This window comes from Anarrhichthys ocellatus, unplaced genomic scaffold, assembly GCF_004355925.1.
Source record: "Anarrhichthys ocellatus isolate YVR2014 unplaced genomic scaffold, GSC_Weel_1.0 scaffold57, whole genome shotgun sequence".
Taxonomy (NCBI): domain Eukaryota; kingdom Metazoa; phylum Chordata; class Actinopteri; order Perciformes; family Anarhichadidae; genus Anarrhichthys; species Anarrhichthys ocellatus.
Window position 1 is genome coordinate 2,428,672 of NW_022280087.1, and position 23,572 is coordinate 2,452,243.

A 23,572-nucleotide genomic window follows, 5' to 3' on the forward strand; every position below is an offset into this window, starting at 1 on the left:
TATATATATATATATATATATATATATATATATATATGTACATATATATATGTCAGGCAATATGATTAACCTGCTGAATAGCATATGAACAGTGATGATCAGGCACAAAATGAACCAGCCAATGTAGCTCATTCAGATTTCCTCTTTGAACAGAACAGTTCGTCATACTGTCTACTTTTAGTACAATGTTACACTTTCTGTCACAGCTCTGCCCCTCCTCTACTGTCTGTCTCACACCCACCTCCTCAGCTCATCACTCTCACCTGCTCACTCTGCTGCACCTACTATTTAGACCCCAGTCTCACACACACTCACTGCCAGATCATTCTCCGCATTATGCCAGACTTTCCCGCGTTTACCCTCCGACTGGTTTCCCGTTACCAACCCTGCCTGTTTGCACTTCTCCGCCTTGCCTCTGCCCCGGTAAACGACTCAGCCTTCTGTAGTGATGGCGAGATGAAGCTTCATGAAGCATTGAAGCTTTCCATCCAATTGGTTCACTCGTGGGCCGAAGCTTCATGGTGCTTCATGGTGCTTAAAACAGGCAGAGTGATTATAATGACATCATGGCTTTGATGTGTGAAGCTTTGAATCGAATAAATGAATGAATGATGTTTGTGATGCTCGAGTAGATTGCAAACAAACGCGCAATTGCGTTTCGCTGCCCCTTATATTTCGAATCGTACGCCAAACCCGTGAACCATTTCCTGAATCAGTCACGTGGTACGGCCGGCTCGCGAGGCTTTGAACGTCAGCACATACGTCACCAACACAAGCCTCGATACGCGATTCACCAAAATCTTGCTGGATTACTCGACACACGCTTCGAAGCCTCGACACGGAAGGACACATCACTAGCCTTCTGTCCCCGACCACGAGATTCTGCCTCTGCTTCGTCTGGTTTCTGTCTGCCTTCTCCCCTGACGGCTTGGCGTTCCTCTGAGTGGGAATCTACATGTGAGCAGAGCCAAGACTGTTGACCTGTTGTGTGTTCAGTCCAGAAGTTTTGATTCCAACTATTCCGTGTGTCTGTCGTACTGCTTCTGGGTCCTTACCACACCCGTTACACTTTCAGGAAATTTCACACACATAAATGTCCTCTCTTTAATAAAAAAAATAATTCATCACCTGATAACTTACTTTCAAGTCTTGTTTGAGTGTCGAGTTAAAGGCTGGATTTGCCCGCTGTTGGTTTTGAAAAAATATTAAATCTGACTTGAATCAAATCCGGGGGGGAATGTTGAAATGTCTTAAACTTGACTATGTTAGCTGATTATAGGAGAGCAGGGGGAGGTGTTGGCTGCATGTATGAGGAAGATAAGAGGAAGGTGAGGATAGGCGACAAAGAGGGAACAGGAGGCATCAGCGGGTTTGGAGGAGCTGATCAGGATTTGGAGGGACAGACGGGTTAAACAGCAGGTGTGTTAGAACGCAGCGGCTGGTAATATTTCACACTCCAGTTCAACAGGGAGGGGGGGGGGGATTATTGTAAAATCTGCAACAAGAACACAGCTATAATCTGTGTCAGGGGAATCAGCTGACTGATTGCATCATGGACTGCCATTGTGCGTTGTCTCAGGCGTTCATTTTGCCTCCCACCGCAGTGAATGCTGTTAAATGTGTTCTGCTCACCACTGGGAGAGTTGGAGATGGCTGATGATGTAATTTGTGTTTTGAAATATGTGAACAAATGCAATTTGGTCTCACATTGAGCAAACGTGTCTGGAGACAGCACCATGGTGGAGAGACAAAAGGATTACTGCACTGATGAAATGAGAGGGCTGCGTTCAGCTAAGTAATGATGAGGGAGGTAGGTACAGGTTTCATGTGGAACAAGGCTTTTTGCTTGCAACGTGTGCTGATGTTAGCACAATAAGCTGATTGGCATGTGAGTCAGTCACAGTACAGTGAGCACAAATGAAAAGCTGGAAGACTTGCTGGAAGTTCCCGGTCAGCTACAATAGCAACAACAATGTGTAATAGTGTGTGGGTGTAGGTTAAATGAATGAGACACATTCAACGGCATCATCCAGATGTGGCAATCACCTGGACGTGGAAAAAGCAACCCCTAAAGACCATCCAGCATCGTGTCCCCTTTAACGGGAAAGAACTGTGCTGTCACATAAGAAGAACAGGAACATGCTGAAAAGATAAGAAACCAACCGTATTACTAGCTGAGGCTTTCACACTGCGTATGGTAAATGGTAAATGGATGTACTTGTTTAGTTCTTTTCTAGTGTTCCGACCACTCAAAGCTTTAACACTACAAGTCATCATTCACCCATTCACACTCATTCATACACTGATGACAGGGGCTACCATGCAAGGTGCCACCTGCCCATCAGGACTAACTCACATTTACGCAACATTCATACACCGTAGGCACAGCTACGGCAGCACTTGTGGGGTTAAGTGTCTTGCTCAAGGACACATCGACATGGACTGGACTGATAGTGCAGACTTGGTCTCTAACATGGAAAAACAAGAAGGTGTTATACTGAACCGCAGATCCTTGGATTAAAGGATGACCCTGAGCCACAGTCGCCCCAGATTTGAGGCACATCCATGAATATTAGTATAGTAAATTGATGAATGACATTTACTACTGATGAATAGCTCAACTTAGCTTGAGTGGGAGACTACTGCTGGACAGTCATACAGTGTAGCAGCATCTGACTGTCATCTCCAACTAAATCTCAGCCTAAAGATTAAATAGTTGGCTGTTTCAAATATGTTTGGATGTCTGGATAAGTGATATGTGGCCACTGTATTGGGTCATAGATCCACTTAGACGGGTAAGACTGAAGGGGTAAACAACCTTCATTTGTTAATGAACGTTTAGTTTCAGACAAGGTCGCAAAATAATTACAAATATTTGTTTAATATGACAAGAATGCATACACTATTGTCAGAATTATAATCAAAGTACATGTCAAAATGCATTGACATCTATGGGATCTAATTATTAATTGTTATTAAGCTTAGCCTTCTGCTAACCTCTTCAGCTGTCATGGCTGCTGCATCACACTCACGCAGCAGGCTAAACTGTTAGAGGTGGAGAGTAATGTTGCTAATAGGCTGAACTGCTAGAGAGACGAAGAGGTGGCCTGCTGTTGGGTTCATTTTCTGCAACCAGTGCACCACTCAAGAATTGCAGAACGGTAAACGTTCTAAACAACGTATTGACTCGCTAGCTGCCATGCTACATTACTCACGTTTCACTGGCCACAGAACATGTCAGTGAGCTAGTGGCCAGGGGTAGTGCTGGGTCCACAGTCCCTCTGACATGCTCCTTGCCCCTAGGAGGCCACCTCTCCTAGCTCTAGAGATGGACAAGCTAGCTAACTATCTAACGTCGTAAAATATAAAATACATCATCAGGTTTACCAACAGAAAAGTCGTCTGTCGTAGCCTGTGTCCTGAGTCCAGTGTACAGTGTCAGAATCGTTCTTTATTTTAACAATAAAAAGAGTTTTCCAAAGTTGCCAGTGGGCAAAATAATCCCTTAGTGCCCATCAAGAGGACTTTGACACTTGCTCTCTGTTCAAAATTCAATTAGAAAAACAAATGATATCACCATACTTTTAAAGATGTACTTTTTTTTTTTAGGTTTATCACATATGTAGTGTAATACTCAATTTGGACCAGATATAAGCCATTAGATTTATACTTGGCAACGAATTGGAAAATAAGGCCAATGAAAAACAAAATGGCATATAGATACACCAAAATTCAATAATAATGTACCAATAGGTGAAAATCCCATACACATCCTACTATGGTAACGCTGTGGTAGTTATTACACCTCAGATATCTACAACAATGATGGATTAAGGTCTTTCCAGGACCTGAGAGATTTTTTAAAATGTATTTACAGTTGCATCGACTAATAATAATAAGAAATAATTACACGTTTTAAACATGGCAGGAGCTTTGTTTCAAATTTGTACAAAAAAATACAAACACCTGAACTGCTCATTGGGTATTGTAACTGTATAGAACAAAGACCTTAAAAGCTATGAAAAGAACATAGGTTGGTGGAGAGTTTGGAATAATATTCCACTCAATTAATTTAATTATAAGCATCACTTGCTAAATTATTAAGTGATCCATAGCTTTATCGCCAAGAAAACGTTGCCAACTGAAATTGACTCTGTGTGTATGGATGTTTATGTAAGAATTGATATGTATGTCAATGTGAATATGTACATGTATTTATTATTTGTTTTTCATGAAATATGAATGCTAAAATTGACATAATTTATACCTTGGTTATATTCTAATATGATTTACTGGTTTATGGATCCTACTTCAGATCTATCAGTTTGGCCAACAGTAGCTGACTTGTCTACATAGATTAACTCGTACATTTAACAAACATGTTCAAATTAGGGTATACCATACGTTCATTTGTGTATTTCCTGGATATTGATAATTAAGGGAAGAAAATAAGGCTGTGTCATGGGGGGGGTGGCGTTAAAGAGTGATTTATGTTCAAATTGGAAGCTTACAAGGTTTAAATGTAAGTTATGAATGATTTATAATAAACTGGATTTACATTTTATATGAAGTTTTGGCCAGGTCACAGCATACCAATGACCTAATCTCGAGTTCTCCTGGGTATACGTTTTATTTTCATATATTCCTCTTCTATATTATTCCCACCATTTAATTTCTATTTCATCCAATGCTGCTATGTATGTATAATGAATATGTAATTAACCTCTGAGAATAGACCTAAATGTGCTATGCAAAATGTCAACACAATATTTCATTTACTTAATTTTTTAATAAACAATATATCCTCCATAAAGGGGAAAAAGGTAAACAAACTAAACAAAAAGAATAAATAAGAATAAATGTAATCGTATTCCCCTGCTGAACTAACACCGAACCGTTACTCCTAAAACGCAGGTATGAACTTTCACTTCTGTGAACAATTACGTCGCTGATGTTTTATGAATAAATATTGTGACTGTGATGTTCACAGCTTCCTTAAGTCTCATAGACGTGGTACTATTGTGCTGTACAGACACTTAGACCTGCTCACTGAGGTGGGTCACTTTGGCTCTATACAACATGTTAATCAGTGGGAGAGCCAGGGTAGCTGCTTCCCGTTGGTGAGTTTAATATGGATTTGTAGGGATTAGTCACTTTCACCTAAATTAAATTAAAGTTACAGAGGCCATGCATGGCGAGGCTGTATAAGTCAAAATACAGTATATACAGCGTGGTCGTTATGATATATTGTTGACTGTTTCTTTTCAAATTGTTAATTGTTTGCAATTTCAATCCCACAACATTTGTTCATCATATAAGAGTATTTCTATTTCTCCCACTCAAAAGGAAGTTGATTTTATGTTCTAGTAAATCTTCTGTGAATGACTGTTTGTTTGTATATCAATCCTTTAAGAATTGTATGTGTCTTTTAAGGCCGACATGCTTTTGTTGCTGGAGAGAAATCTGTAGCTGTTGTGTTTCTCTGAGTTGGGTGGTAATTTTTAGCTCCCACTCTCCACCAGCACATATCCTGCAGTGATCTTGGCAGCCTCTTTAGCCAATTGTGGTGCCCTGCAGTGATCTAGCAACCTGTGCAGCCAAACATGCTGCCCTGAGTGACCTGGCAACCAGGGCGACCAATCACAGCACCCTATAGAATCCATTGAGGTCTTACAGCCTCCGCTGAAGATATCTGCAGTGCATTCAGCAGCAGAATGCCAGTTGAAAGACCAGCTTTGTCAGTCTGTTTCCTACAGTAATATGATGCAGATGGTGTGAAATGTTAATGAGGATTGTTGGGCATTATTGGCTGCCAAAGGGGAGAGGCACTGACCTCAAAATAAGACGGGTCACTTTTAGGCTGCAATCCTTCTTCTTGGTTTTATTAAATATTTATTTGGATTTAGTTATTATTGCAAGATATTTATATTACCTCACCATATAACGAGAATGAACAGCTCTACAGGCACCACAGGTAAACCTTTAAGTGCCGAACGTTAAGTGAGATTGGTAATAAAGTGAGATGTGTTATTTTACTTGGATTGGAACTCCATGCCCTGGATGTTTCCCTCTCATCTCGTCATCACTTTGAGCCTGTGCTTTATTTTAGAGCAACCCTAAAGGCTTACTGCTGAGCCGGGGACAGAAAGACCATGAATATCAGATGCAGCCTGCAGCTCCCGCCGTCCTATCAGGACCATCGCACAGGCTAGCACTTTCTCTTCCATTCACCCACACCACTATCTAACTACCTCTGTTTAAAACCCTCCGCTGTAACAAGCCCAGCCACTTTCATTATTGTCATTAACAGATGTCAGCCACAGCCGGCATACGTTAGGAAGTTGCTGTGTGAAGCCAACACAATCCAGAGATTAAGGTCTCACAATAATTCACCTCCCCTAGTAATAAGAGTAGTTTAGTTTAACAGCATGTCGTTGACATACTTTTTATACAGCAGGTCCCACTTGAAGAGGAGAGATGAGCAACAGACTCAGCAGCTATGGGCTCTGGTGCTGTTCATGATTACTGTAACATTTACTGCATATTATCATCTCGAACCATGTGTACAAGTCGACCTGACAAATTAATCTGTTTTAATTAGGTACAAACTTACTATTCAACAACCATAAATGTCTACAAATGTAATGCTACTAATGTCTAAATTGTAATGCCCAGCTCCCTCTGCATTGCAGTCCTTGTTACTGCTAATAGGACTGTACAGCCTCGAGAGGAAGTAGACAGACATGTGCTCCCTCTGCGACAAGTCACCAGCCACAACTCAGTTGTCATCTGTTAGTGGAGGCCGTAGGTTTAAACCAGGGATTCCCAAAGTGGGGTTTAAATTTAAAAATTAAAAACTGACAATTTAATAAATAAAAGCACTTCAGCTCCTGCCGCCAGACTGTCTTTTACGTACACACTAGCTAGCCTAGCTTGTGCAGCTAACGTCAGCTAACAGCTAACTTCATAGAGAGAGAGAGAGAGAGAGAGAGAGAGAGAGAGAGAGAGAGAGAGAGAGAGAGAGAGAGAGAGAGAGGAATCGGAGGCGAGAGAAACGGAGAGGTGCGTTGGGGAGAGACCGGGAGAAGAAATCGAACGGGAGTCAGAGAAAGATGAGACGGAGGAGACCGAAAAGGAGGAAGGGATAGCACAGACAAATCGGGAGCACATAGGCCCATCGCGGAGTCAAGGTGAAACAAGAGGAAATATGATGAAAATGATCTGGTTCTGGGCTTCACTTGGATTGGCAATGCAGATTGCCCAAAGCCACAGTGCATGGTGTGCAGTGAGGTTCTGGCTAACAGCTGTCTGAAGCCCTCTTATTTACGTCGCCACCTGAACACCAACCATGCCAGTGCAAGTCAAAAGCCCCTTACATTTTTTATATCGAAATTGGAGGAGTTACAAAACAGCCAAAAACAACTGCAGTCTCATTCATGTGTTGGGTCTACAAAAAATGCACTACCGGTTTCATATTTGGTCACAGAATAGCAAGAAAGGGGCTACCGCACACAATCGCCGAAGACGTGTGCTTGCCAGCTGCCAAAGAGATGGTGGAATGTATGATGGAGAGAGAAGCAAAAAAGTTGGACATGATCCCGGTGTCCAACAACACTGTGTCGCGCAGCATCGATGCTTTGTCCGAAGACATCCTGGCTACATTAGTCGGTCGCGTGAAGAAGAGTGAGTTTTACTCTCTGCAAGTAGACGAGTCTACAGATGTGGCTAATCTGGCCAATCTTCTGGTGTACGTCAGTTACCTTTTCGAAGGCACGGTGCAGGAAGATTTTTTGTCTTTTTATCTTGTAAACAAACGCCACGCGCGAGCAAACTGTTCTCTCATTGGTCCGATTTTTATGCGGCTATAAATAGGCTCTGTTGCTTTTTTTTTTTTAAAGGTGTGGGGGATTGGGGGTGCGTGAACCCGGTCGGGATGTAGTGGCCTAAAACGTTTGGGAACCGCTGCTTTAAACAATCCCCCAGATCAAGTCCCTTCTGTGAAGGTGCCCTAATAAGTAGGATGAGATCCCTCACAGGCTTCCCACAGGCAAACATGGCCAGTTGTGTTTGTTAGAAAGCATCACCAAACTGGAGTTACAACTTGAGGGAGTCATTGTGAATCAAACCCTGCGGCCCCCCTTCATTTGTGGGCTCTGACCAGCCGAACCTTCACTGGTCATATAGCTTAGTTTGAAATCCCAGCTACTGCCCCGTAAAAACCAACCACAGCAGAATAACCCAGTCACATCCATTCTGTTTGTGCACCACTCCTCTAAAAGTTGTGTTATGTGATCCTACCTTTTTTAGTGTGGCGGCTAATATGCTGTGATATCCGGTCTCTGCCCTCTCTGCCATCAAACCCTCCATAAACGTAAGGCTGGCCCATGGAAAGCCAACATGTTGCCTTGAATGGGATAGAAAGGTGTGTGAGGTGTAATATCCTCTTATGGGGATGTAATGTGACCTGATGTCCCACCATTAACCAGGGGAGCAAGGTTGATCGCCGATCCGTAGGATCACGTTAATGGCGAACACAATGCGGAGTACGTATGTAAGCCACTAGACCGGCAGAGGTGTGCTTTCTGACAGTATCTTGGTGAATATATCTTTAAAACCAGATAGTGATGAACTCGGCTACTGACCAGCAAAAACTCAGATACTGATGAACCCAGCTACTGACCAGTAAGCTGTATGTGCTTGAGCTGTGAGCACTCTTCTCCCAGCACCTTTTTTGTTGTTGGCTGACATGCGTCTCTGGAGCTCTGCTGAAATGCATGCCAATGTGGTTTCATGCAGTCAACCCTGTCGGGACTCAGTTTTGACAGACAGTAGTGAGAGATCTGTTATTCTGTGCATGAAATACAAACAAAGACAGCCAGCCTTGTTTGCACTGTAATTTCACCAAATTAAACCCATTCATGGGGGAGACTGTGACTCAGTGGTAGAGCAGGTTTGTCCTTCAATCAGAGGATCGGCGGTTCGATCCCCAGCTACGCTAGAACATGTCAATGTGTCCTTGGGCAAGACACTTGACCCCAAATTGCCTACGGTGTATAAATATTAGTTAGTCCTGATGGGAAGGTGGTACCTTGTATGGTAGCCCCCGTCATCAGTGTATGAATGGGTGTGAATGACGACATGTAGTGTTAAAGCTTTGAGTGGTCGGAAGACTAGAAAAGAACTAGACAAGTACATCCATTTACCCTTCAAATCAGCTAATCAGGTAAAAATGAATCGGTGTAATTAAATAGTTAATGAGTGGAGGAGGGAGGACAGACAGAATATTTTCCTGGTAGTGACATTTAAGTTGCAGGTGTATTGCCGCCGTTCAAATCTCACAATACCTTACCATCAAGTCCTCATATAAACGACAAAATCTGTTGAGTGTCGTTGCCTTCCAAGATGACTGATAAGAACTTCTTCTGAACTGCAGGATGACATTGTTTATCAGTGAATTCCAATAACCTACATGAAGGCTTCATAACATACTTGACTGCTGTAAATTAAAGTAATTCAATACATATAGGGCTTTGACTTGCTCTAAAATAATTTAGCATTAGAGTGTTTACAGTGCTCTGGGTGTAATTCAATATTTTCATTATTGAAGTTTATACTGTGCTCACATGATGTGTATTTCTTTTTTGTTTTAGGGTGACAGAAGACACACTATGCAAATAGATAATGTATTGTTGTGGTAGGGGATCAACAAGGGCCCAAAGCTAGTTTTTGCCCCGAGGGCCTATTGGGCCCCCTAGTGGCTTAATACTTAATACGACCATGATATCCTGGTCTCAGTCTTAACTTCGTCTTCTTTTTGACTCACATTCAGTCATAGATTATATAATATAAACAATCCTGGATTGTGAACTGAGCTAAGTGAGCCACTGCTCTGGGGCCCCAGACCTACACGTGGTCAGTGGGGCAAGGACTTTATTGTAATTTGGTCAGTTAAAAATCTGATTGAAAAAAGACGGAGGGCCCTAAATTGGCTCCTGCAAGTTTACCCAATCTTGCAAAACGTTCTCCAAGAGATTACATTTATGCTACTAATACTAATCCTGGCTGTTTTAATCCACATGTTTTAAACTGGACAATGTCAGTCAACACGTACTAGATCTTTTAAGTTCAACAATCCCCAGACCAGACGGGGCTACTAACGGCTTGTTTTTAGCTTTTAGCTTTGGAGCTAGCTAATGCTATGAGCGTCTACAATCAGCAAACTGAAAACGGGACCCTCTGTGAATCAGCTTTCACCTTTGCTACAACCTGAACAACGCTGTGGGCTCCGGGTTGGAGCCCGATTGTCTGGCACATCTACAATGGCTCCACTCACCTCCCCATCCGACTGTGTCAGCTGCGCCCGCCTGGTCGATAAAATCACAGAGCTGGAAGGAAGAATATCGACTCTCTACAAGGTCCAGGATGCCGGAAGCTAATGGACACCATCATCTTTAGTCCAGCACAAACCGACAGAACCAGCGACCGTGTGCATGATTCCACCGCTTCCAGTCCTGCTGCCGTGGCCCCTCCTCCGGTCACAGTGCCTGAGGCTTCCTGGCTAAGGCTCGGAGCTAAGCCTAAAACCCTGGTCAGCTCCACTCCATCCTGTCACGAGCCCTGGTCCATGTTTGCAGCAGCTGGAGAGAGAGGCATCCCTCTCCTACCCCTCATCACTTCAATGTCCAGCTGGAGAATAAATATGACATCCTTGCCCGCCACGACTTCCCTCCTCTGGCTAGGGACTCCCAGCCTCCTCCACTATCCCACCTGCCGCCTCACAGGACCAACAGCCCCGGGTCCCCCGAGATCCCTATGCCAGTCATTCCCGAGCCCTCCTCTCGTACCAGGACTCGGCTCTCTATACCGCTCTTTACACCACCAGAGAGCTGCGGCCCAGCGGAGACAGGAACGGGGAATCGCTGCAGCCCAGTGGGAACAGGATCCTTCTTCTGCTTCCTTCGATAGTTGAACAGGCATTCCATCCACTGACGGTTGGCCTTCTGGATACTCCGAGGCCCTCCAAAGGCCAGACAGGTTCCTGCAAACTAGTCATACACTCTGGGGAAAAGTGACCCAAACAGTGGTCTGCTGAGTCCATTTCGGGCCAGATCATTCTGTCACGGGGTGTGATGGAGGACTCAAATGCAGACAAGCCAGATGCAGTGTGAAACAGGTTTTAATGAGTAAAGACACAACATAGCAAGGAAACCAAGGACGAGATGAGCGACGAGGGTGGAAATCCGGCAGAACAATACAGGGCAGGCAGACTGGGAAACCGGGAACAGGACAAGCCAAACAGGCGGGTTGACATGACAATGATTTGGCAAAGTATGTCTGAGAGGCAGGAGTTTATATAGTGGCTAGATCAGAGGCAGGTGAGGGGAGTTGTGCTGATGAGGAGGGAGTGCTTGATTAGTAATCAGAGGCAGGTGAAGGGAGTTAGGCTGATGAATATAGAGTGAGGAGGGTGTGGAGTGATAGGAGAGAAGGGGCAGAGCTGTGACAACATTATTGCATTTTTAGTCTTTCCTGTGTAGGCTATCCGCTTGTTGACTCCAGGAAAGCTCAGTTGTAACTTCACCCAGCATGCATAGCATTAGCAGGCTATATCCAGCATCCAGCAGCTGAAGTGAACTGCAGTGATTTAGCTGCTCTCTGATCGCTGCAGACCACATGCTGGACTTCAGAGCTCTAAAGTTCCGCCCCCACTGCTACACAGAATGCTGTTCGCTTGTTTATTCAAAATCTATTAATATTGAATGTGTCGCATGTCCAAATTGCAAATTTGACAAAGCCCTCCATGGGGTCCTCGGCAAAACCAAGTGGGAAGTAGATCAGATCAGAGGTTCTCGAGAAATGCGAAGGACAGACAAATGTTTCATCATTATGTTAATAAAACAACCCAATCACATTTTCTCTACAATACCTGCTCATGGCTACTACAGTATGGTTAATGTAAGAGTTCTTAATTGATAATTAATGTATGTAAAGCACAAGGTTAGATTACAGTTTCAAAACATTAACTGTTAAGTCCCTTTTCAAGACAGGGTCTCAGCATATATGCACTCTGCGGTCTCCACGGTTGGGTTCATTACTGTCATCCCGCTTCATTAAGGACACACTGGTTCCTGCATTGGTACCTGTATGTGGACATACTATCATCTTTAACAAATCATTCCTTGCACAATTTCTAGCAGATGGATGACCTTCACTTCAAGAAGAAAGCAGAACAGGATTAGACGAGTTAACTATCCTAAGTTCTTTAATTGTATTCATTGAACACCAGCAGCTCTGCTTTTATTCACTTAATCATGAGTGTTGAATTTGACAAAATTAGGCTAAAATCAATTATCAGCCCTGCTCAAAGTGTTATTCAAATTGATTGAGGGGAAACAAACTCCAAACGGATCAGGAAGCATAAGAGCACCACGTTGTCTTCCTAGCTTCATGTCCAGGGCAAGAGGTTTAACAAGTTGTGTGTTTGAGCAGTCTAGTCTGAGGTCACAGTAAATTACAGCACAGTTTGTTGATAGCAATGAGCTGGAGCTGAGGGATGTGGGAGGCAGAGATACAAGCCTGTTTTCTCTAGCAGCATGGATAATCCCAGAGAGATGGCAAAACAGATAGGAGGAGGCACAGAGAGATACATATCAGCCCACCCGAGAAAAGGAGAGCCGGTCAGGCTGTGCCTGGGAACAGAAATAGGATGGAGCAGAGAGAGATGACATCACGTTGCACAACCAGATAGAAGGAAAGAATAGCAACGGCAATGAGAAGAAAGAACAACAAGGAATAAGAATTAAGAGTGCGGGATCGGTGTCAGCCCATCACTGTGCTGATACATTATTAAAGATACACTTACACACACACACACACACACACACATTCAGGGACGAAATGGAAGGCATCACCACTCTCAGGAAGAGTCGGTAATGAATACATGTGTAAATGTAGGAGTTTGTGTAGGAGACGCAGAGCAGGAATTATTGTGGGTCTTTTTTTGGATAACATTCATATTTTGCAAATAGAATAATAGCAAATGTCCTAATATGAATAAATATTATAAAACCTGTTTTATTTATATATTTAGTATATTTAAAATATTTAAACTCATTTAAGTTCTTAAAGCGATGATCGTTTTTCACTTTTTTGGCATGTTCAATCTTGACCTTGAAAATAGTAGTAAAATTCTTGTATCCATTCTATTAGTGACGTGACAAATAAAAGTATGAGTAATACTATCACTAAAATAAAAGTAGTTTAGACAAAGATTGTTTACTAATGATCCCCTTACAACCTTTTCATGGAAAACTGGCAGTGGTAACTGAGCAGACTCCATCCTCTGAGGAAGATTTGGTTGCAAGCTCTGGTAAAAAGGTACCTTTACAGAGAATAATTCAATTTATCGGCCAAGAACGTTTACAAGGTAAACATACATGGCAGTATGCAGGCCTTTAGAAATACAGTTGACAAAAAAACTGAGCTATTAGAGGACTTCAGGGCCATGCCCCCTGAAAAACATTTGATTTCCCTGATCTAAATATGTGCATTTTAACATGTCTTTTAGTTGCTAAAGTTGGATAACTCTAGTTTTAAAACCATGCCAGTGGGCAGTAAAGCATGAAAATGTACGCAGTAATTCAGGAAAATCCGGTTAAATGTTGAGATGAATGATCCCGCTACAATCCGAGAATACAGAAGAGGCTAAAATGATCACAAAATATCTGAAAATCAATGTTGACAATATTTATTTTGAGTGTTGAAATAAAAGCACATTCTTTTTATTTGAATTATAGAAATATGTCAGCACATAAACAAAAGCAAAATTTGTTTTCAATAACATATTTACACAATGATACTGTGTTATTACACTATGATTATGCGAGGTGTTTGTGTGGTTACATTGATTTTATAGATTCCACTGTATAATCTAAAGAAAATATATATTTTTGTGGTAATGTAGTTTAAATTGGAACAGCACAGGCACATAATGCTAATGCTAGCTGCTCTTCCTCTTACATCTCCATCACCTTCTCTCTTTCTCTTTCTCTCAGTCTCCTCATCTTGTCCCGTATCTCTCCCGTCGGATCATTAGTAAACACATGAAGACTATATTTGGGTGAAAGTGAAAATAATTACGGGCATGACTGGCCACTGTTTAATGTAGCGCGACCACTCAGGAGCTATTGGTCAGATGATTTATGGGGATGAATTGCATTGAAGTACAAGCAGTCCACTAGTTTAACTATCACGTTGTCTGAATTATGCTTCACATGGATTCAGCTGTCTGTCTGACAGTTTCCTCAACTTGTTGACAAAATCACAGATCCACAGTGTTAAAGATTTTGTAGTAACAACACGATCATCCACGTCACCACACACACACACACACTCACACACAAATGCACAAAAGCAATGACAAATGAGCGAGTCTGTAATCTCTGCATTGTACAATATTTATGCTGCAACAAATTCAAGTTATTTTAGTCAGAAAATACCAAGGTCCTGGCCTGGGTGACCTCAGTGGTGGGCACGGCCATGTTAACACATTACAAAGACAGTTTCCTAGAGTGCAAATGTGTAGGGGTCACAGAGAGAAGAGGAAGCAAACATCCAGAACCACCAGCACCAACACCACCTACTTGGAAGTTAGCATGTGGTTATTTGATTCATTGATAGCAATGATTTGTTAGGGAGCATGCAGCACTAAATCACATACTTATGGCTTAAGGCTGTTCCTGAATTTTGACCTTGAGGCCCTGTCTTGTGAGGGGGGGGGGGTGTAGGGCTTCTAGTCCTGATCTACTTTTAATACCGTTATTAATTCACCTTCACGTTTTCTAATTATGTTGATAGACATGTCAATGGACCTTTTTTCACAGCACACATTTTCAAGTGTCCCAGTCAGCCATGCAGTGAGCAGCATGCACAATACCACAGCCCTGCTCAGTTCAATGGAATGCAGTGGTTTTAATGGGATCAACTGCACCTCTGCCTGTCTTCAAACCAAAATGTCTGCTCTGAAAAAGTTATTTTGGGACCGTTGGCTTATTTTTGCATTGGAGCCCCACCGTGTTAATCCGACATGGGTCCCTGTATGATTGAATTGAAATGAATGAATGAGTTTCAGTGGACAATTCTTGCTCCCACAACGGCCTTAATGAGGCTTTTCCACGCTTGCAAAAATACAGTTGGTACAAGAGAATTGTAATTGTAATTAAATTGTGGACATTACAGAACAACCGAGTAATGCACGAGCTAAACTCATAGGAAGGGAAGTGGACCAGCTGAAACCAATAGTCCACAAGGGGAAGTTACTTTGACGTGTAGCCTAATTATCATTTGTCCGTGAAGGCTGGCGGTGTGGTGGATCATGGAGAGACGGAGGGACGGGGAGAGGGGGGTTTGTTGTCGGAGGAGCCGGAAGAGGAAAGCTAAGTGAGAGGGGGCTGTGTTAAGGGATTGCAAATTCAAAGTGGTTCGTGAAACGGAGAGACTGCACATCCCTCCCTCCCTCCCTCCCTCCTCCTCTCTGTCACAATATCTCACCCGCTGCTGCTGCAGTCAGCCTCCTCTAACGCACAGATCTGCGCGCTGATCACGGCTCCCGTCGTCCTTCTCGTTTCTCCGGAGGGGCTCACCGCATTCCAGCAACACGGTGGCGACTTTTTCCATCGTGAGATCGACCTTGCTTCAAAATTGACCTCTCTCCCATTAGACGTCAAGGATTACTGAGAGCGGACATTCCCGGTGCTTTGTGGTGCTCCCACACGGCACGTTATGCGCGTTGTAGGGAGCCTTTCGGCAGGAGAGCCGTGAGCATGTAGGCGGGTTGATGAGGACGGGCACATACACCTCGACAGGATCCGGATTCAATAAAGCTCTTGCTGTTTCCTCATGAGCTCCGTGTAGATGTTTCCATAAAGAGGAGTCATAACGATCTATTATCCCTCAGGCGAATATCACGGGGCTTCTGACTTTACTTTCAGCACCTTGGAAGGCGGAAGGAGTTTGAAGTCTGCATGGTTTAATCCCGGATCTCGCTTTGATATTCAAGTTCAGTTAGCAAACAGCAGCCCGCTCCCATGTGACTGAGCTGTCTCTGATCACTGGTGTGGTGTGGCATGGCAGAGACCATTTATTATCACTACATAATCATCTCCACGGTGGTATTTTAGTTGCAGAACAGCAGATGGGTCAGATTGTTTTATATGAATCGCATTCATTTGTCAGCTGTTAGATTCTATGTTTGTAACAAAAATGCAGTCAAATTAAACTTCATGTAAATTCTTATTGTAAACGTGCTCCCATCTCTGAGGAGAACCAACTTGTGCCGCTCATGGGAAGTGCTTCCTCCTGACCCACCTACACTAAACCCTGCAGACTCCAAGTTGAACAGTACAGGAGGAATAGAGTGACTTAGCTGACTGAGCCTTCAGATTCCAGCAGCTATGGCTCGGCTCTGCCAAAGCCTCCTCCGCAGGGCCGTAGTCCGCTACTCTCTGACCCTTACCCTCACTGTCCTCCTCTCCTGCTCCTGCCCGGCTCTAGGCAAGAAGAAGCTCTACATCGGAGCGCTCTTCCCCATGAGTGGAGGCTGGCCTGGCGGACAAGCCTGCCTCCCCGCCGCTCAGATGGCTCTCGACCTGGTGAACAAGAGGGCCGACATACTGCCGGACTACGAGCTGGAGCTGATACACTATGACAGTATGGTGAGTAACTAACCAACTATGGGCTGCTACACAGTCTATTTTACCCACAGTATAGACACCGTTCTTCCATCTTGGACTACATTGCAACATTAGTTGATTAGAATCCGAATACTCTGCAACATTCTTGCAATCATTTGCATCATTTAAGTGTTATTTTATGTAGGAATCTAAAAATGAGAAGACTAATGCTTTATAGAGAAGTTAAAAGCCCAACCTTTAGGTTGCCAGGTTGTGAAAACTCCCTTTTAATTGTTACAGCATTTGACCACTATGATTTCTGGGCTGCAGACGATCTGGACCCACAAGTGATTAACACCCAGCTGCAGATTTGATGATTAAAGACTTTAATTTAGAATGACAGACCTGAAGGTTAATTAGAAAGTGTGAGACCTGCGAGTATTTATTAATGGCTTACCAACATTTTAACAAGAATACGGGATAACTACAAGTAAAGGATAAACATCCGCCAACTGCATGTTTCACAACCAAGCAACCCAACATGTTTATGTGTTAATGACTTTAAACTGATCTAAAAAAAAGAGTGAGTTATTAACAATTGATACAACAGTCAGTTCCATAAAAGGGCCCACATGTGAGGATAAATTATAGATCTCCTAATGTACTGATCATTTTCATATCTTCATGTCAGTCCTCAGTTGGTGAAGCGAGTTCTCCTTTAACACAAGGTTGGCGGTTTGACCCCCTGCTGCTCCTGTCTGCATGTCAAAGTGTCTTTGAGCGACACACTGAACCCAAGTGCCCCCGATGGGCAGGCTTTGCATGGCAGCTCATCGTGTATGAAAGTGTGTGAATGAGAGGCACATTGTAAAACTATTTGCCGGCTAAGGTTAAAAAGTGTGATATAAATGCAGTCCACCCATCAGCAGACTGTTTCACTGCGGCTGATTTATTTATATCTCCACACTGTGATTACTTTTTCCACATCATGTAAGGCCATCATTAGGATCATTGGCAGTCCTCTGTGTGTTGTATGTTGTAAAACTGCAGCATTCAGCTCTTAAAATGTGTCGCAGCCCCAGAGAAACGTTCTTGAGTACTGTATAGTGGCTTAACCACTGTGTGTGTGCTTGTTTAAGAACAGCAGCTATACAGTCTGCTCACATTCAAACAGTACTACTAATGGCTTCCAGTCTGCTCACCCAAGGAACTTTCCTGCTCGTCTATTTCTGTTGGCTTTCACTCAACCTGAACTCCAAACATTAAGAAAGCAACACATCTTTAATTCAATCTGAGCAGGGAAATGGAGCAGGGAACGCAGTGGCAGAGGAAACACAACAAGAAACAGAAAGTCAGACAGAAGAGCAGAGAAATGAAAATGTGAAGGTCAGGATGACGGATAAGCACAAAGTGAACACATGTTTAAGTAGCTCTTAAATCCGACAGGACTCTGATGTAAAGGATAAAACAAAGTATTTTCGTTTCACAGTTTTGTAGTATCCTCTAACATGAGTATCAAATGTAAATCAAATGATCACTAGCTGATTTTTAACTTATTATTTAACTTTTAATTTATTTAATTCATTCAATGAAATCACCTATTTATCTCAATTTACATAAAATCAGTCGCTGCTTTTTTATTGAACTAAAATATATATGAACGCAATTTCCACTTTCACACATTAAAAAAGTGAATCCAGATAGCCAAAAGTCTGGCTTTAAGAGTTTGATGTTGTTTGCAAGTTATTTCAAAGTAATTAGAGTCAAACCAAGAACTGAGGAGAGCATACATTTTAGATCATGGTGATCAATGAGGCAGACAGAGTGTGATTAAAAGGGTTCAATAATGTTAGCAAATGGCCTACAGTAGGTTTAGCTTTAGTCCTTGGTCAACTCAAACAAGACAATTTCATTATGAATGCCAATATGTTATACCATAAGCAGGTTAAGAGGTTATGTCAATCCTGTATGCACAATTTGTCCACACTGATCAAAAACCTCCTTGCAGGGTGCACATTGCTAGTGCACTATTACTGTTTTGTTTTCGCAAAACAGAGAGTGCTTATGTATCGGGCCCACAGTTGTGTGTATTCAATGAATTCTGGATGGCTCCCAGAGACAATATGTTATACCTGGATTCACAGGGTCTCTCTCTCTCTCTCTCTCTCTCTCTCTCTCTCTCTCTCTCTCTCTCTCCTCATAGCTGAGAGGTGATTTCTGTTTTACTCTGTCTTGTTGGGGGGCAATGCCCCCAGATGTTTATTTTTACTCCCTGATTTTCACTGGAAAAAGGCAGACCTGTTGTTTGACCGAGCACTGCACACAAAGACCATAATCAGTTAATAGTATAATAAACGCTCTAAAGACTGGAGATGGTTGTGGATTTCAGGAAGAACGTAGCCCCACCTCTCCCCTATCACCCTGTGTGACTCCCCCGTCGACGCTGTGGAGTCCTTCCGCCTCCTGGGCTCCATCATAACCCAGGACCTTAAGTGAGAGCTGAACATCAGCTCCATCAGCAAGAAGGCTCAGCAGAGGCTGTACTTCCTGAGGCAGCTGAAGAAATTCAACCTGCCAAAGACAATGATGGTGCACTTCTACAGAGCCATCATTGAGTCCATCCTCTGCTCCTCCATCACGGTCTGGTACACTGCAGCCACTGCCAAGGACAAGGGCAGGCTGCAACGCATCATTCGCTCTGCTGAGAGGGTGATTGGCTGCAATCTGCCGTCCCTCCAGGACTTGTTCGCTTCCAGGACCCTGAAGCGAGCAAGAAAGATTGTAGCCGACCCCTCTCACCCTGGACATGAACTGTTCGAGCCCCTTCCATCTGGCAGGAGGCTGCGGTCCATCAGGACCAAGACCTCACGCCACATGAACAGTTTCTTCCCTTCTGCAGTCGGGCTCATTAACGGAGCCCGGGACCCCCACTGACTCTGTCATCCCCAGGACAATTTCCTACCGGTCACTCCCCTGCACATCCTTTCTATGTTTCTTATCTGAATACACTCGACACTTTTACATTATACTTACATCTCACTTGTTTATAGTCCTGTTATCTGTTTGTTTGTGCACTTTATTTTATATTTAACTTCATTTTATATTTTACTGTACATTTTAATATGCTTCTACTTTTTGCACTGTGTTGATTGTTGTTGATTGTTAAATGTTTTGCACCACCTGTCATGTCAAATTCCTTGTATGTTCAACATACCATGGCAATGAACGGTTCTGATTCTGAAAGTGACTGTATATATAATTTTGTACTTGTATAGTCTTCTGACCCCTCAAAGCTCTTTTACACTACATGTCATCATTCACCCATTCACACACTGATGACAGGGCTACCATGCAAGGTACCACCTGCCCATCAGGACTAACTAACATTCATACAACATTCACACACTGCAGGCATAGGAGCAATTTGGGGTTAAGTGTCTTGTCCAAGGACACGTCGACATGGACTAGTGGAGCCGGGGATCGAACCTCTGATTGAAGGACGACCCGCTCTACCACTGAACAACAGTCGATACATGTTAGTTGTACAAACAACTAATTCATGTTTTTTTATTAGTTACACAGACAAATTATTAGCTTGTGAAATATTCATCCTTTGGAGTCATAATGTTGACATGGAACCTGCAGTAGCAGTTGTTACGATTGTTAACAATTAGTCTAAGAGTTGCTATTTCTGTAAATCCACTGGATGTAGCTTTTCATGGATGTAGCTAGGAAGCTAGCTAGCTATGCAGAAGATGAAGCCCAGTCTGCAACTTTCTGACTGGTCGAATGTTTCTGCAACTGGAGCAAACAGGCACCAATGAGCACAACACCAGACCTACAGTGTATGAGTCACTGAACTAATGGTCTGTGTGTGAGACGCAGACTCTACAGAAGCCTGGTGATCAGTTCTTTGACAACATGAGCTTTCAAAGCAACATGAGGAATGACAACTTAGTGTATGACAATAAACTGCTGTCACAAGCTGAATTTAACCAAGGATGGACATCCATACATACTGCCTTCCGAGTCAAATCAAATGATCATGCAGCGTTTGTGACATGATTTAGGGCTAGGGTTGATTACATGTTTTGTTTCTCTGAAAGGCACGAACATATCAGGGATTAAAGGATGTTTTTGTCCAACATCATTGTCTTTGACTGTTCAGTACACATGTTTGTTACTCCTCTCCTGCACTTTGGTTAATACATCTTTAAGCTTTGTGAATAGCTTGTAACACAACTTGTATCTGTTTAAGCTTGGAAGCCCTGAGTCTCTATTTCTAAACATCTGTGAGACGGAGCTATATTAAAGCTTTCATCTTCTGTATCAATGTGTGCAGAGATGGTTATAGTATTCATTTTTAATTGGTATGTGGTTTTACATTTTCTTTTTTGAAGTCTTTCACTGCATCATAATTTCTCTCATTTCTCTTTTTCTTACCTGAGCCTCTCCACACACTTCATACCAACACACACACAACACACACACAAGCTGCTCTATGGATCCCCACTTCAATGGGGGGGGGGGGGGGGGGGGGGGGGGGTAGGTTGGCATGACAACAGTAACTAAGACAACTACAGTTCAAACAAACACAGATTTGGCTCCCAGAAAAAGGCAAGATCGTGCACCTAGTATCATTGCACAAACAGGAGCAGATGGCTGGATGATTTGTGCTCGTCTGTGTGAGAACGCCGTATTGAGAGCAGTTAGCCAAATCTAAGAAGTGCTGGCCGGAGCACTCATCGATCACAGCCCTCGACACCACTCCACCAGGCCAGCTGCACATCACACTGAGCAGGATTTGACCGATCTCCTGCTGATCACAGTCCAGAACGGCCTCATCAGTTAGTAAGCAGATCATTTCTTAAGGTTTCTTCTGAGATCTGGTGAAACGATGATGTGATGTCCTGCAGCGCTGAAAGTTGAAGGCAGGTCCCAGAGGTTCAGAGTGGAAGGGAGGGGGGGGGGCTACAGTATCTCATTTGAATGTGTTGTTGATTTCCCCTGAGTGCCGGGGTTAATCAATGAGTCACCTGTAAAGAACGGTGGGCCTGCTTTACAAACCAGTCTGTTTGATTCAGGACTGAAGTGGGCAGCTTTCTCCAAGCTGCTTGTTACTTAGTCGGTTGACTCGGTGTCATTAGGTGAGGAGAGTTGATGCCTCAGCAGCCTCCTTTAACTCCAAACAAATGGATTTTACCCTCACAGAAAGGATGTAGAGCTAGTTGCTAGGAAACAGCTTGGGTCCATGTTTACATCCTGTCTGCTATTGATGTTGGCAAACACTACAGCACAAAATGATGTCAAGCTGATTTGAAATGTTTATGGTTTAACTGCCATGACCCCCTGACAGAGTTGTTCCAAACATGTAGAAATCTAGTGAGCCATTAAATATAGCAGCGTCATCTTCCTATGTTTTAAAACATCAATTTGTCCCACAAAGCAAAGCTTGATTTTACACTCAAAGCAGACTGTTGAATATGAAGATATTCTATAGTCAAACTGCAAAGGCCTTATTTTAAGGGCTTCATTATTTTGAATGGAAATGTTTTTAACTTTGCAGTTACTGTAATAATATGTAATGTAATAACAGCACACACTGTGTGTGCGTACTGTTGAAAGTGGAGGGAAAACACGGTATGAACACCTATAACAAGCTCATTAAAACAAGTTGTTAAAAACAGAATTCATTATGGAATACACTGTTCTTTGTGCTTCATATAACCATATTCAACCCGAGTCCTGAGACAGCATGTCTCTGCGTAACATTTACCCACCAATCAAGCCTCATTATATTGATTGACACAACTGTGTTCCTCTCTTTCCATTTACTGCCTATAGCCAATTAAGAATCAATAAGCTATTTAACTGATAAAGATGAAGGTGTGGTGGCCATTAATCATTTCATGATCATGTTTGGAAGATTGAATGTTATGTCATCATGTCATTAACATTTGTCATTGTCACAAAGCAATGATTATGCAAATATATGTATGATCAGATGTTACATTAGAATAGGGTTGACATTCCTCAACCTCACTCACATTTTGTCACTTCATTCATGATGCAGATACATCATGCATCAAATATATGTCAAACATGGATTCAAACATAAATTTGTGAAATGACAGGCAGAGTCATCTCCAAATTAAACACTTTTTTATTACATGATACTTCATGTAGTTTTTGTGTGTAACATCGCTGCAGTGACCATATACAGTAGGTAGCAGGAACTGGGAAATATTATTTGTTTGTCCAAAGTGGGGCGGGTGAGGGCTTTGTAGCTGCCAGGAATAGTTGTGTGAACATGGTCCAGTGTATTTTTCCCTCTGATGGAGATGTGGACATATTGGTGGAATTCATGTAAAAATCAAGCTGTTTATTTCATTAAAATCACACTTTGACTTGGAGACATTGAGTTTGTAAAACAAATCCTCTTTTTCATGTAGCCTGATTCTAGACCACATGTCTGATTTGTTTGGTGATTCCAATAGCTCTCACGGCTGTTTCCCCAGTTGAAGAAACAATTGACCAATCAGAACTTTGTAGGCTGGATAAAGAATAAAGCCATCATCTTCCTATACAGCTAGTTAGCTACCTACTGTAGTTACATTAATGAACATGGCCACAAAAGAGTGTGTGGAAGGATGTACAGGTTGTTGTAAGTCCAATTGGGGAAATACGTGTTGCATATTTCCTTGATTGTCATGAAAAAGGTTCACTGCTCCGAGCACCTGTGACTCTGAGCACTTACTGGCTGAAAATGACAGAGAGTGGCAAGTCGGTCTGATTACCAGGCTTATCCAAAATAAATCAATCAAATGAATATACAAACATACATGAAACATACAGCATTGGACTTTATATCCTTATCGGATTCATTTCTTGAACAGTATATT

At 42.7% G+C, this 23,572-nt stretch overlaps 1 protein-coding gene across 4 annotated transcripts in view; it reads left to right on the forward strand.

Moving 5' to 3' along the window:
* gabbr1b (gamma-aminobutyric acid (GABA) B receptor, 1b) overlaps nt 1-23,572 on the forward strand; it is a 183,317-nt gene that overhangs the window by 96,980 nt on the left and 62,765 nt on the right. For all 4 annotated transcript variants that reach the window (XM_031871226.1, XM_031871227.1, XM_031871228.1 and 1 more), the window contains one exon: nt 16,552-16,712. In XM_031871226.1, coding sequence (XP_031727086.1) covers nt 16,552-16,712 — 161 coding nt within the window. The remainder of the gene's footprint in view (nt 1-16,551; nt 16,713-23,572) is intronic.